The 12,995-nt window shown below is 48.6% G+C and overlaps 1 protein-coding gene across 5 annotated transcripts in view; it reads right to left on the bottom strand.

Moving 5' to 3' along the window:
* The window catches only part of atp10d (ATPase phospholipid transporting 10D), a 28,503-nt gene that overhangs the window by 5,545 nt on the left and 9,963 nt on the right, over positions 1–12,995 (bottom strand). For all 5 annotated transcript variants that reach the window (XM_064334791.1, XM_064334794.1, XM_064334790.1 and 2 more), the window contains 12 exons: positions 11,470–11,674; positions 11,119–11,204; positions 10,468–10,574; positions 9,782–9,913; positions 7,449–7,567; positions 7,064–7,316; positions 6,513–6,721; positions 5,982–6,167; positions 4,548–5,175; positions 2,869–2,957; positions 2,408–2,534; positions 357–541 (listed from right to left, as the gene is read on the bottom strand). In XM_064334791.1, coding sequence (XP_064190861.1) covers positions 357–541; positions 2,408–2,534; positions 2,869–2,957; positions 4,548–5,175; positions 5,982–6,167; positions 6,513–6,721; positions 7,064–7,316; positions 7,449–7,567; positions 9,782–9,913; positions 10,468–10,574; positions 11,119–11,204; positions 11,470–11,674 — 2,326 coding nt within the window. The remainder of the gene's footprint in view (positions 1–356; positions 542–2,407; positions 2,535–2,868; positions 2,958–4,547; positions 5,176–5,981; positions 6,168–6,512; positions 6,722–7,063; positions 7,317–7,448; positions 7,568–9,781; positions 9,914–10,467; positions 10,575–11,118; positions 11,205–11,469; positions 11,675–12,995) is intronic.

Raw genomic sequence — 12,995 nt, forward strand, 5'->3', positions numbered from 1 at the left:
CTGGGCGCAGTTTGACGAAGTAGGATCACTGAGCTAGGTGGACAACTGCACTTGAGTAACCAGCCAGAACCGTCCCAAATTTGGAACATGGACTGAAATAAAAAGAGCTGTTCCGGGTTTTATTCGGTGCAGTTAGCAATCCTGCTTCGTGAAATACCCCCCTGGTTCCTTGGATCTGAATTGGCTGCTAATATTAAAGAGAAAACAAAAAAACCTCAGACCCTGCAGCTCTCCAGGACCAGAAGTGAGGGGGAATTGGAGTTGGAATTGAACCAACTGGAATTGGAATCGGTGGAAATCACTCGACAGTACATGGCGATGGTCCCCAGGCTGGGATTCGAACCCGCGACCCTCACCTTGCTGCTGCAGTTGGCGGTGAGCAGGCGGTCGGACGGGCGCAGCAGGCGGCAGGCGCAGGCGATGTTCACCGCCGTCTCCTGCTTGTCCCCCGTAAGGATCCAGACCCGAATCCCCGCCCGCCGAAGGGCGTCTATGGTCTCCGGGACGTCCTCCTGCAGCCGGTCTACGATGCCCGTCGCCCCTGGAGAGAGACCGCGGAACGACCGCGAACGCCGTCGTCAGGACCACGTTCCAGAGTCCAACATCAACGACCAGGGCCACAACAATTTAACTGCCATTTTCGATCATGGAAGCATTTCGGTTCTTCAGTAATTTTCTCCATAAAAACCCTTCCTCCCCCCATTTAAACCTAATCATCCCTTCATTATCACGTAACTGGGACTGTCAGCCAATGAAGATCTGCAAGCTGCAGGATATTTTTAAGGTGGAAACACATCTCTATATACACTACGTATACCTTCATGCATGCTAAATATACCTTCATGCACACTACATATACCTGTATGCACACTACATATACCTTTATGCACACTACATATACCATTATCCCCGCTGCTATAACCGCTCCCACTCTGGGCCTCAAAGAACTGATTGGCAGCGAACGAGAGTTTCCAAATTAAATTCTACAGAAGGCAGAGCTTTTTAATATGGACAGAATTACGAGCCGTTTGCAATCGGCCGTCTAAACAGGGTTTACAGCTAGAGAGGGATGATGCATACACTCAGGCGTAGTTTATTTTTTTATTGACTCGTGACATCGCTGTTTTAGAACAGAGTTATTGTTATTGAGTTAAGCCAGAATGAGCCCACTTACTGGAGCCAGCAGGTGATAAACTAGCTTGCATGTAGTTACTGTCAATGATTACATCAGCGTCTACTTTCGCCCAAATTTAATAACCCTGTTTCTCAACGACAGCTGCTGGCCCTGTTTCTGCGAGTACAATTGTACACACTGTTCTCTGACCCAATCGCCCAAGGTTACATTCAGGACATGAAATTAACTTTTCCACCCAACCTCTTTTGCCAGAGTGGTTTGTGGGCTGAAAAAAAAAAAAATCCACATTTGCCCCAACATTTTTCAGCCATAATACCTTTTTCAATATAACACAACCATGGTTGGTTACCTGACAAAGTGGCTGCTGGAATAGAAAATCAAAGTTTTACCAGCATGGTGGCTGGTATTCATTTCATTTCCTGGTTCCATTTCAGGCACTTGAACTGAATGTCAGCTATCTGACACAGCTCTGAGTTCTGAGGGGGGCAACTGGACGGACAGCTTTACCTTCACACCACACTGAAAAAAAAGATGGCTGCTCCTTTGTAAAAAAATAAATAATAATTTCAGATTTACTGTAAGGTTCTCTTGCCTCTGTGTTCGTATACAACATTAAAAGGGCAAGTTACATCTAAATAATGACCGTTAGTAAAAATCAGCTGAAACCAACGGGCAGTCTGATAACTTCAAACTGAAGAAGTCTCTATATCTGAATTTTTAAAATTCCACGTGAATTTGGCCAGCGTTATTTGAAACTCTTTGCCGGCCATCTCAGGCATGCCAGGGAACGTTCTTGGAATGTTTTTTTGAGTTCACAGAGTTCACAACCGAATCACGCGATATGTACTATAAACAGTATGCACTGCAAACAGAATGTACTGTAGCTTTGTATCCAGGGTTTAAACTTTAGTACCTTATAGCTCTATGAGGCTGTGCTGCACCGTACAAATATATATATCGCTTTGTCTTTATCCAGGTTGGCGTGCAGGATACAGGCAATTAAAACTTTATTTGTTCTTGTGAAGAAACTAATTAATGGACATCTATCCGTGAAACAGGGGTAAAGTGAAGTATGCAAGGAAAGACATGTGCTGTCCTTGTCCTGTCAGGACCTCAGACCTTTTAAAGGGGCCAGGACGACAGACCTAAAATCGAGACCACACCTACACACCTCCATATTGGGACTGCCCGTATACTCCCCGTACACATCCCAGTGAGCCAATGCCCGCAATCCTCCCAACGAGGCCAAGCCCCACAGCATTGCCTTCTTACCCAATAGCGTCAGGCCAGTCTCCAGTCTCTGGGCGGACTCCATCAGAAGCTCCTCCCTATTTTCTATGCTGGTCTCCGCGAAAACGTGACGCTTCAGCCAAGTTTCGTACTCCTCCTCCTCCATAACCTGAAAATCACACAGTTTTCCTGAGAAACGTCTCCCCCGCCCGGCCAGTGTGGTGAACCCAGGCGCTCGCGTCCCCTTGACAACAGTCTCGCACGCACACGGCCATCAGCAGGTCAGCAGTCACGGCCTATGGCTACAGTTGCCCGGGAAACTGTTTCCTTGTAGTCATAAAATCCCTGTACGAAGAACCCAATTGTATTTGAATTGTAAAGTTTCACCTTTATAATGCACAATTAAACCTCATGAACTTGTAATGTTCCAAAAATACAACGACTCAGATGATCCGGGAAATTAACGGAAATTCCTGCACGGGACAATAATGAGCAGGAAGTACCTTTTTAGCGACGCACAGGGTGCGCAGCCCCTCCCTGGCGTACGCGTCCAAGTGCCTCTGCGTCTCCTCTCTGATGTCCTGGGGATCACCTGCGCCACAAAGTAAAAACGATGCTGACAGGAAGTAAAAGGGAGGCAGACAGGAAGTAAATATTAAATGGGAGGCCAGACAGGAAAGGTAGCGGACAGGAAGTAAAGGTGAGGCAGACAAAAAGCAAAGAGGAAGTAAAGGGTAGTAGACAGGAAGTAATGGGGGGGGGGGGGGTTATACAGGAAATGAAGAGGGCACGGCGAGCTAAAGGAGCAGACAGAATGTAAGAGGCAACAGATGTAAGAGAGCAGACAGGATGTGGGTGGAGACAGAGTAGGAGCAGACAGGATGTACAGAGTGGGAGACAGGATGTACGGAGTGGGAGACAGGATGTACAGAGCAGCAGACAGGATGTACAGAGGGGCAGACAGGATGTACGGAGTGGGAGACAGGATGTACAGAGCAGCAGACAGGATGTACAGAGTGGGAGACAGGAAGAACAGAGGAGCAGACAGGATGTACAGAGGGGCAGAAGAGGGGCAGACAGGATGTACAGAGGGGCAGAAAAGGGGCAGACAGGAAGAACAGAGGACAGTGCCAGGCTGCCGTCAGGCCGACAGTAATGAGGTGACTGAGCCTCGGTTGCCGTAGGGACGGCAGAAAGCTAGCGACGCAGGCGGCCCGGTCATGTAAACACAGCCCTCAGGGGAGGAGGCCAGGAACATCCGCACTCACTCAGAGATTAACCAATTAAAGAGGGGCTCTGGCCTCCTACTCAACCCCCAATCAGCGCGGGAGTGTGCTTCGCCCGCTACACGTCCTCTCACCCATCAGCACTGAAACGGCCCCTGGGGGATCCTCCTCCCCGCTGCACCGAGCCGAGCCAATTTCAGCCCCAAAGAGTCGGACGCTATGCTAGACATCCATTATTAAACCGCCAGTCCGTCTGTTAGCTCAGACAGCGATGAGAATAAAATTAAATGCGCCAGAGCAAGTTCTCTGTGTAGCTTGAGTGCTCCAAACCAAAATAATGGTGTAATGTACAGTTAGGGAACACTGTTTATCCCTAAACAGCTCTCCAATGAGGGCTGTTGGCCCGACGTAATTCAGAACACGAGCATCCACAGATTACATGGTGTAACATTCGAGCTATAAAGAAACTCCAGCATCTTTTACGTAATGTAACTGATAAATGCAGAAAGGTCACACGCAAACATTCCATACTGCATTGAAAATACGTCTGTCTACATGCAAAACATGAGACTTAGGAGGTGGTCCCCTCAGTTTGAACAATAAACACCACTGTCTGCCATTGGTCATGCGAGGCTAGAAATAAGAACATCAAAACATGACGACAAGATCAGGCGATTGATCTGGTCTCATGGTTTGTCTGCGGTCTATCCAGTGACTATCTGTCAGGGCCTCAAGCCTGGACTTGAATTCCCTGAGGGTCTCCATCACTGCCTGATGACCTGGAAATCTGTTCCACACACTGTCACCTCTCTGTGCACATACAAACAACTTCCTCACATCAGCACACAATTTGCCCTCAACCAGATGTCAGTTCACACCTGAATTGACTGAAATGAAATGGACCTGACCCCAAATGGGATTCCCCTCCCCTCTCCCCAATGAGCACACACACCCACCTTGAGGAGGAGTGAGCAGGTCCATGATGCCCGAATCGGCTCCTTTGGTGTAGACCACCACCCGGCCGGTGAGCGGGTGGCGGACCACCACGGACATCCTCTTCCTGGTGGAGTCGAAGGGCAGGACGTGGAGGAGGGGGACGGGGAGGCGGCCGACGCCCGGGAGCTCGGCGACCAGCTGGCCCGCCGCGCGCGCCCGGAGGACGCAGCCGTACGCCCGCGCGGCGTGGACCAGCGCCGCCTCGTCCGGGCTCTCCGCCTCGTACGCCGGCCCCTCGTCCGCGCGCTCAGCCCCGCCCCCGGGCGGCTTGGCCCCGCCCCCTGTACACTCTGCTCCGCCCACTGGTGGCTTGGCCCCGCCCTCTGTCCACTCAGCCCCGTCCCTGGGCAGCTTGGCCCCACCCACCCCAAGCTCCGACTCCTCCGCCGCGGCGCCGGTGGTGGGCGGACCATTGGGAGTCCGGCTGAAGAGCCTCTGGGCGAATCGGCCGGGGCTGTCGGAGCCCGGCGACGTCGGGAGGACTTGCGGGGAGAAGGAGGCGAAGCGCGGGACTGCAAGCCGCTGGAAGAACAGCTTCACGTCCTCCAGGGATTTGAGCGGGCTGCGCGAGATATCCGGCACCTGCAGCTGGGGGGGGGGGGGGACATTACATTTACATTACATTTATTTAGCAGATGCTTTTATCCAAAGCGACGTGCAAAAGTGCATATTAAGGTTATTGGAACAACTACAATTTAGGCCAGAGAGTCGGGAACCTGTGAATGGTACAGTTATAGTTAGTGTGCCTGGCAGGTGTGTATGTAATTAGGGTGAATGGTATAGTTATAGTTAGTGTGCCTGGCAGGTGTGTATGTAATTAGGGTGAATGGTATAGTTATGGTTAGTGTGGCTGGTTTGTGTGTATGTAATTAGGGTGAATGGTATAGTTATAGTTAGTGTGCCTGGCAGGTGTGTATGTAATTAGGGTGAATGGTATAGTTATGGTTAGTGTGCCTGGCAGGTGTGTATGTAATTAGGGTGAATGGTATAGTTATAGTTAGTGTGCCTGGCTGGTGTGTATGTAATTAGGGTGAATGGTATAGTTATGGTTAGTGTGGCTGGTTTGTGTGTATGTAATTAGGGTGAATGGTACAGTTATGGTTAGTGTGGCTGGTTAGTGTGTATGTAATTAGAGCGAATGGTATAGTTATGGTTAGTGTGGCTGGTTGGTGTGTATGTAATTAGGGTGAATGGTATAGTTATGGTTAGTGTGGCTGGTTGGTGTGTATGTAATTAGGGTGAATGGTATAGTTATGGTTAGTGTGGCTGGTTGGTGTGTATGTAATTAGGGTGAATGGTATAGTTATGGTTAGTTGTCTGGTTGGTAGTGGCTGGTTGGTGTGTATGTAATTAGGGTGAATGGTATAGTTACGGTGTGTACATTGTTAGCTCACCGCGTGTCGTGGTTGGTGTGGTACAGACACTACCACGGTGTTGCAGACTGCCAACGCCAGGAAGAAGTCCACAATGTAGGTGATCTCCAGCGATGCACTATCCCCTCCGTCCAGCAGGGGGAGGTCCGGCGAGGAGAGGGAGTTCAGCTTCTGCAAGAGCAGGGGGTCCGGGAGAACCTCCTTTTCCTGGAAACACACACACACATACACACACAAATATTATCACACTGGGAGAACGCAAAACACGAAATCGCTTAAAAATGAAACCGACCACACACACGCACGCAAACACACACACACACACACACACACGTTTTGTGCTGCAGTACCCTCCCAGTTCATATTTTTCTACGACCGTATTGCAGGAGTTCAAGCTGCAGACCCCTGTCCTTAAAAGGGGTGATTGATTGATTGATTGATTGATTGATTAAACGGTGTGATTTTTGGGGTGGTGTTACAGTGCTGAATGACATCGTGCAGGTGAAGCTCAGCTCCGGAGCCTCGCTGAAAACACCGATGACCTGCACTCACCATCCGGCTGCTGAACGCTGTGTGGCGGGGGCTGGGTGTGTCCTGGTGCTCCCCTTGGTGGCCCGTCTCAGGATTGCAGGGGGTGATGGAGTCCTGGGAGACGGTGCTGTGGCAGCTCAGAGACCGCATGCTGGACCGCGACTTTCGTGAACCCATCGTTAAAAGTCCGTCAGCCCAGTCCTGCTCCACGTAGAGCTCCAGCCTCCGCGCTGAGAAAAACAACACTGATTCATACAGCGCTGAGGAAAACAACACTGATTCATACAGCGCTGAAGAAAACAACGCTGATTCATACAGCGCTGAGGAAAACAACACTGATTCATACAGCGCTGAGGAAAACAACACTGATTCATATAGCGCTAAGGAAAACAATGCTGATTCATACAGCGCTGAGGGAAAACAACACTCTTCATACAGCGCTGATGGAAATCAACACTGATTCCTATTGCGCTGAGAAAACAACACTGATTCATAATTTCTTTTTATAATTTTTTCCCGAATTTTCTTGTAATTAACTGTGAAGGAGGCCAGGGCGTTTTGAGATGGGTTACCGTTGTCCTCGTGGGGGTACTCCACGCCGGCGACGGAGCACCGGCGGAACACCATCTTGTTTTCGGTGAGCGTGCCGGTCTTGTCAGAGAACAGGTGCTGGATCTGGCCCAGGTCCTCGGTGATGTTGAGAGCCCGGCACTGCACGGTGGAGTCCAGCGTCTCGCTGTACAGCTCAACGTCGTTCTGGATGAAGAACACCTGGCCCAGCTTCACGATCTCGATGGACACGTAGAGCGAGATCGGAATCAGCACCTGACCGGGGGCGTAAAACAACGGCGGTGTAATCAGTGAGGGACAGTGAGGCTTCGTGACCAACCGAATTTCGATATTTGCACGTGTGCTGTCAATCGCTGACTGCGTGAGCCAATCAGGGAGGCCGGCTACCTGCAGGACAATGATCATGGTCCAGAACATGTAGAAGCCAGCAAGCACGGGGGAGGTGTCATCGGGAATCATAAAGGGGGGGTCCTGGTTCTTCAGGCCAATTAGCCATAGGCTGTGTCCTAGAAAACCCACACAACGCACTTTAAAATCCCATACACCGTACTTTTAATAACGGACACAAGGCACTTTAAAAATCCTACACACCACACATTTCAAAATCCCATACACTGCAAAAAATACAAATAAAAAGGAGACTGGAGCAATCTTGACATCTGACAGTATAGAGCTCATAATTCTTGTACACTCCCATCCAGATTTACTGGTAAAATGAAGTCTCATATCAGCACAAATAAATCTGACAAACATGCCGGTATGCTGAATCTGGATGTGTCATAGTGCAGATGGATGCGCGGTTTGTTGAAAAGTTATGGCCATAGTGTTGCAGGTTCAAGACCTTGGTGCTGTGCCACCAGAACTCAGACAGTAACAGTCCTGAAGAAGACTGATTTGCTGTCATGCATGGAGAGTCTGTAGCTTGCCTTCGATAGTTACTGTGTTCTTAATTTTAAACTTTTTAAAATTTTCCAGTTTAATTAAGTTTTTAAACACAAATTCTTCCTCAACCATTTAAAAAATGTAATTCCTGAAGCTGCAAAATATACTATCTGCACAAAAATCTACTGCATGCAGTGGTGCGTATCTTCATATATATTTTCATAACTTCACAGTTGTTCAGGGAAATTTTTCAAAAATCCCATTTGAAGTGTGTTCATTTGTTCCCAGACATGAAAGGGGAGGGGGAGGGCAACTGAAACGGTCGCTGCGCGGGACCAATCTCCGCCTGCTGCAGTTTCCTCAACAACACAAATAAAAGGGGAACTGCCAGTTCCCCTCAGACGTCTGAGCCGCTCCCTGTCCCTTAGCAACCGGCCAGCAAACGCGCGTTTTGCGGCTTCTGTGCAGTCGCAGACACCGAGAAAACTGGTTTCTGATAATGAGGCATTCATTTTGAGCGCCACAGCAATCTACCAGGATTCAGGAACTGCTCATTCCTCCACGAAATGAGGGAGGAAGTTTAGAACAAAGCAGCCCAATCATAATTTATCAGACGAATCTAACTGCAATGTCTCATTTATTTCAGCTTTTCTGGGGAAACAAAAAAAAAAAAAAAAAGACTTCAACAGCACACGGTGCGCGTGGTGTGAGCGTTGTCATGGTGACAGGGCGCGGCCGCTTTGAAGTTTCTCTCCCCCCATGTTCGGCAGCGTAACAGACGTGTGTCACTGCTGTAAAGCAGATCTTCACCCTGTCAGTCATGGGGGAGGGGGGAAGGTAGAGATACTAATATTTCCACGGTTGCTCCCTCCCATCGCTGTCGAAAGCAGGCCCCGGGGGGGTGGGGGGGGGGATTTATTTTCGAGCGCACCAGGCACGCACTCAGCCTTGCACTGGGCTGATTTACGCTTGGATTGGCCACTCAATCACTTTCCCCGAGTTTGCCACTATCGCCCAACCACATCAGTCTCTCTCTGCATTCCGCACGGGGGGGAACGCAAACATGCACCGAGCACGCTCACTCCCTCTCCCTCGCTCACCTCTCACACGATCTCAGGCCGCTTATCGACAAAGAAATATGCGACACAAGATAAGAAATCCTGATGTGAACGCATGTACAGGGAACGAAAGAGCACAGGAAATGACATGTTATATTTTAACTGTGTGGGTATTTTTGTGGTTTTACGTAATTAAATTATTTATGGATGTAATGTGCATTCAGAATTTGTAGTTTCGTTCTTGAGCTAGTGCTTTAGTGAAGTTGGCTTGGGGATGTTGTTTGGCAGGTCTGGTGCTACTGCTCACATCGATCAGTCAACAGCACATATCTTCTCTATCACGGGAAGGCACGCTGAATAAGAGCATCTGCTAAACGACTGGAACGTAATGTAGGTTACAAACAAAATTCCAGTGGTAAGGACAGCGCATGTTTAGCCTGCAGGATGTGGCAGTTTAAAGGCGGTGAGATTAGGCTAAAGGGAACACGTTTGTGTCCTCTCAAGCAATCTACAGCGGGGAAAAGCATATTTACTCCACAGTAATATAACTCAGCCAGCTATCAACCCCCTAATTATTTCATAAAGCCAATAAAAGCAGTCTCTTATCGCTAGCAACAGCCTGTTTATATTTATAGCGAATATCGGGCAGCAGTATAGCAGTATCATATACGCAGCTTCCGTTTGAAGTGATCCTTTTGAACTACTGCACTACCGAAACAGGCGCGGGGGGGAGTAATTAGAGGTCGTGTGGGCGTGGCGTTCGCGGAAAGGAGAGCTGACCTACGGCGGCGGTCAGGCACATGGCGAAGAGCAGCCCGACGCTCCAGAGCACGTCCGCGTTCAGCCGCCGCTCCAGCTTGCTGCGCTTGTACCGCAGGCCGCCGTTGTTCTTCATGGCCTTGGTCTCGTGGCCTGCGGAGGAATTTCGAGGAAGCGCGTGAGGACGTCTCATCGGGGAAGACGCGGGGCAATCCTCCATATAAAACTGCTGCCTCCCGTTGCGTCTCTTACCCTTTAAGTTTCTATTAGGTCTTACAGCCACTCACGCAACATGTGGCACATTGGCTTGTTTGGGGCTGGCAAGGCTAGCCTTTGAGACAGGACATTAAGCGATTCTGATTTTGAAAATAAATTTATGATTCGGTGAAATGAAAGCACAGGGACAAATGTTACTCAATGCATTTTACTGACCATGAGCAGGACTGCAGTTAACTTGAAGAGGGTGTTCACATTTATGATCTGGTAATCGCAGAGTACTCGGTGTGAAAGGAGACCTGACTTCCTGTAGGTACTGATTAAAAATCCCTGTTTGTAAGGTTAACAAAATTATTATTAACAAATAATTATTACACATAAAACTATAACCTTTCAAGGAGCTAATTTGTGTGGCTTGTTGAGTTTTCCCTGTAGGTCCAAACTGTCAGCCTGAAATTCAGTCAGAAGGTGCAGCCGTTCACTGGCCTCACCTGCATAAACCACAATCCCCACCACTGTCTCTGTGTTACGGATGGTGCAGCTCCGCAGTAGCAGGTTCTCACTGTGCAAACCCACTCGCCCTTTATTGGAATGCTCCCTATAAAAAAAAAAAAAAGGAAAAAAAAAAAACAGGATTACTTGAAATGATACCCACTATAAACAGACATAAACAGAAAAGGGATCATAGATCAAATCTGACACATCAAATGAAATGTTTACTGGAATGGCCGATCTACACAGGACACAACCTGAAACCTTGAGGTCACAAATCATAGTTTCACACCCTGACACAGCTTGGTGCACCTGACAGAAATAATAAAATATATGACTGAGATACATAAAATATAATCTGGCGCATAATTCAGAAGTAACAATTGTCCCGCGGTGACTCTGCGTTTTAGTAACCCCCCCAAAAAAAGGTGAAAAGAATATTGCACAAGACCTGGAGCTGTCGGCAAAAACAAAAAAATTATATATACATAGTGAGCTCCATAGCGTTTGGAACAAAGACTATAATCCCTACATGGTTAAACCAAAATGTATAAAAATACCCTTTGATAAAAGCTGATAATTGGCACTTTAACCTCATGTGAATTGTTCGATTACAAATCTAAAGAGCCAAGAAAGATCAGTCAACTCACATGAAACCACGGAATCGGTTCAGGTCATTGTTTGGGCCTTCACATTCAATTTTACTGGTGAACTTTTCTGGGGTCCCTTCAAAACCCTGGTGGACATGAGACATAGGGTAAATAAGCACACAGATAATAATAATAATAATAATAATAACAACAACAATAATAATGTTATTTATATAGCGCCTTTCCAGAGCCCAGTTTCCCAAGGTCGCATCACAAGGTCAAACATAAGGTCAGTGATAATGACAGTATATTCAGTAAACAGAAAAAAAAAAAAAACACACGCATACAATCTCACTCTCATTCTCAGGGCGTCTCCTTAAACGCAGGCTCGGGGTCAAAGTTCACACGCACCTGCTCCGCCAGGCCGCGGACCACCTGCCTCTGCTTCAGGTTGGTCTCGCCGTCCAGGTTGGAGGTCTCGATGTGGCAGACGCCCTCCGGCTCGGAGGTGTAGAGCAGCACCATGTCGGCGGGGATGATCTCGTTGCAGGAGAGGCGGACGAAGTCCCCCACGCGCACGTCCCTCCAGCGCTGGTCCACGTAGCGCTGCTGCTTCCTGCGACAGGCGAGAGGTGAACAGACTTTACCCCCCCCCAAAAGAGCCCGCTTTCGACACGACCGAAAACCACGGTATTTCACGCACATCCAGCGTATTCAGATGGGGCCCTAATGCATGTGGCGGCCTGTCTCTGGACAGACACCCCCCCACCACCCTCGGGGTGAGTGTGGCTTGCTCTCGTATACACACACACACACGTTTGTCCAGTCACGTGACGCCGCGAGCCGCGAGCGCGTGTGACAACTCGCATGCGAAACGGCGCCTGGCGGGGTCGACGCGGAGCCGTTCGCAAATCGGTCGTCAAGGCCCGAAGGTGCGAGACGCAGGCTCCAGGGGTCCAACCCCCACACGTCAAAAGCCATAAAATATACAGATAACGCAAACACACGGGCGCTCTTGCGTTCACGCTCTCGTTATTGATGGCGCGGGTTCAAAGACGAGACCTTTTCACGAACAGATTGAGCGAGCTCCGCAATAGCGCTACGGTTATAAATAACTGGCGACCTTTGAACTCCCTTTAAAGTCAGCTTATGGTAGGGTCCAGGGGAGAGCATTGTACCGTGGTTACTGAACAGTCACAGAGAGCTGACTAACATGTACAGGTTTCAGTTACAGTCACCTACTGTTTCTGAAGAGCCCCTAACAATCAGGTTAATGAAAGTAACAATGCCCCAAGTGTGGAACACTCATCTCGTGTCACTTTCTTCATGGACCGAAGGCAATCATATTAAAAACATGACAGGGGGTGGGAGGGTGGAAATAATCTTTCCATTTGGAACATAATAGACGTATTATTCTGATGTAAAAGGTCCACAATGAGGTCACACATTATGAAATGGGTGAAATGGCACTGAAAATCCCAGCTGGTTAAATGACAAAACAAACCCTACTGAAAAAAAGAGAATAATATGCAACATTACGTCTATAATGCACCATCCATTCTTAGGTGCTAAATGTGCATGATGGAATCGGAAATGTCATACAACAGGCGTTAGGTTGACACGTTTGCGTGGTATACCCGCTACAGACCTCATATACCAGGCTATTGCATAAACGTGTGATGTACATGCTACAGACCTCATATCCCACTGGTTCTTACACTTTTCAATATCGAGATCCAAATTAGAAACACTTTCGTGAAAATCTGGAGCCAAATTAGAACTTTAGTACCTTTCAGGGACCAGTCAGATGCACATAGGCCTACTAGGACAGCCTAGTGCACTACAGACTCATTCTGGTACCCACCTCATACACTCCCGTGACCCATTGTGGATCCCGACCCACAGTTTGAGAAACCCTGTCCTAGGCTACGCGATGA

Source organism: Anguilla rostrata, chromosome 5 (genome assembly GCF_018555375.3).
Source record: "Anguilla rostrata isolate EN2019 chromosome 5, ASM1855537v3, whole genome shotgun sequence".
Classification (NCBI taxonomy): Eukaryota; Metazoa; Chordata; class Actinopteri; order Anguilliformes; family Anguillidae; genus Anguilla; species Anguilla rostrata.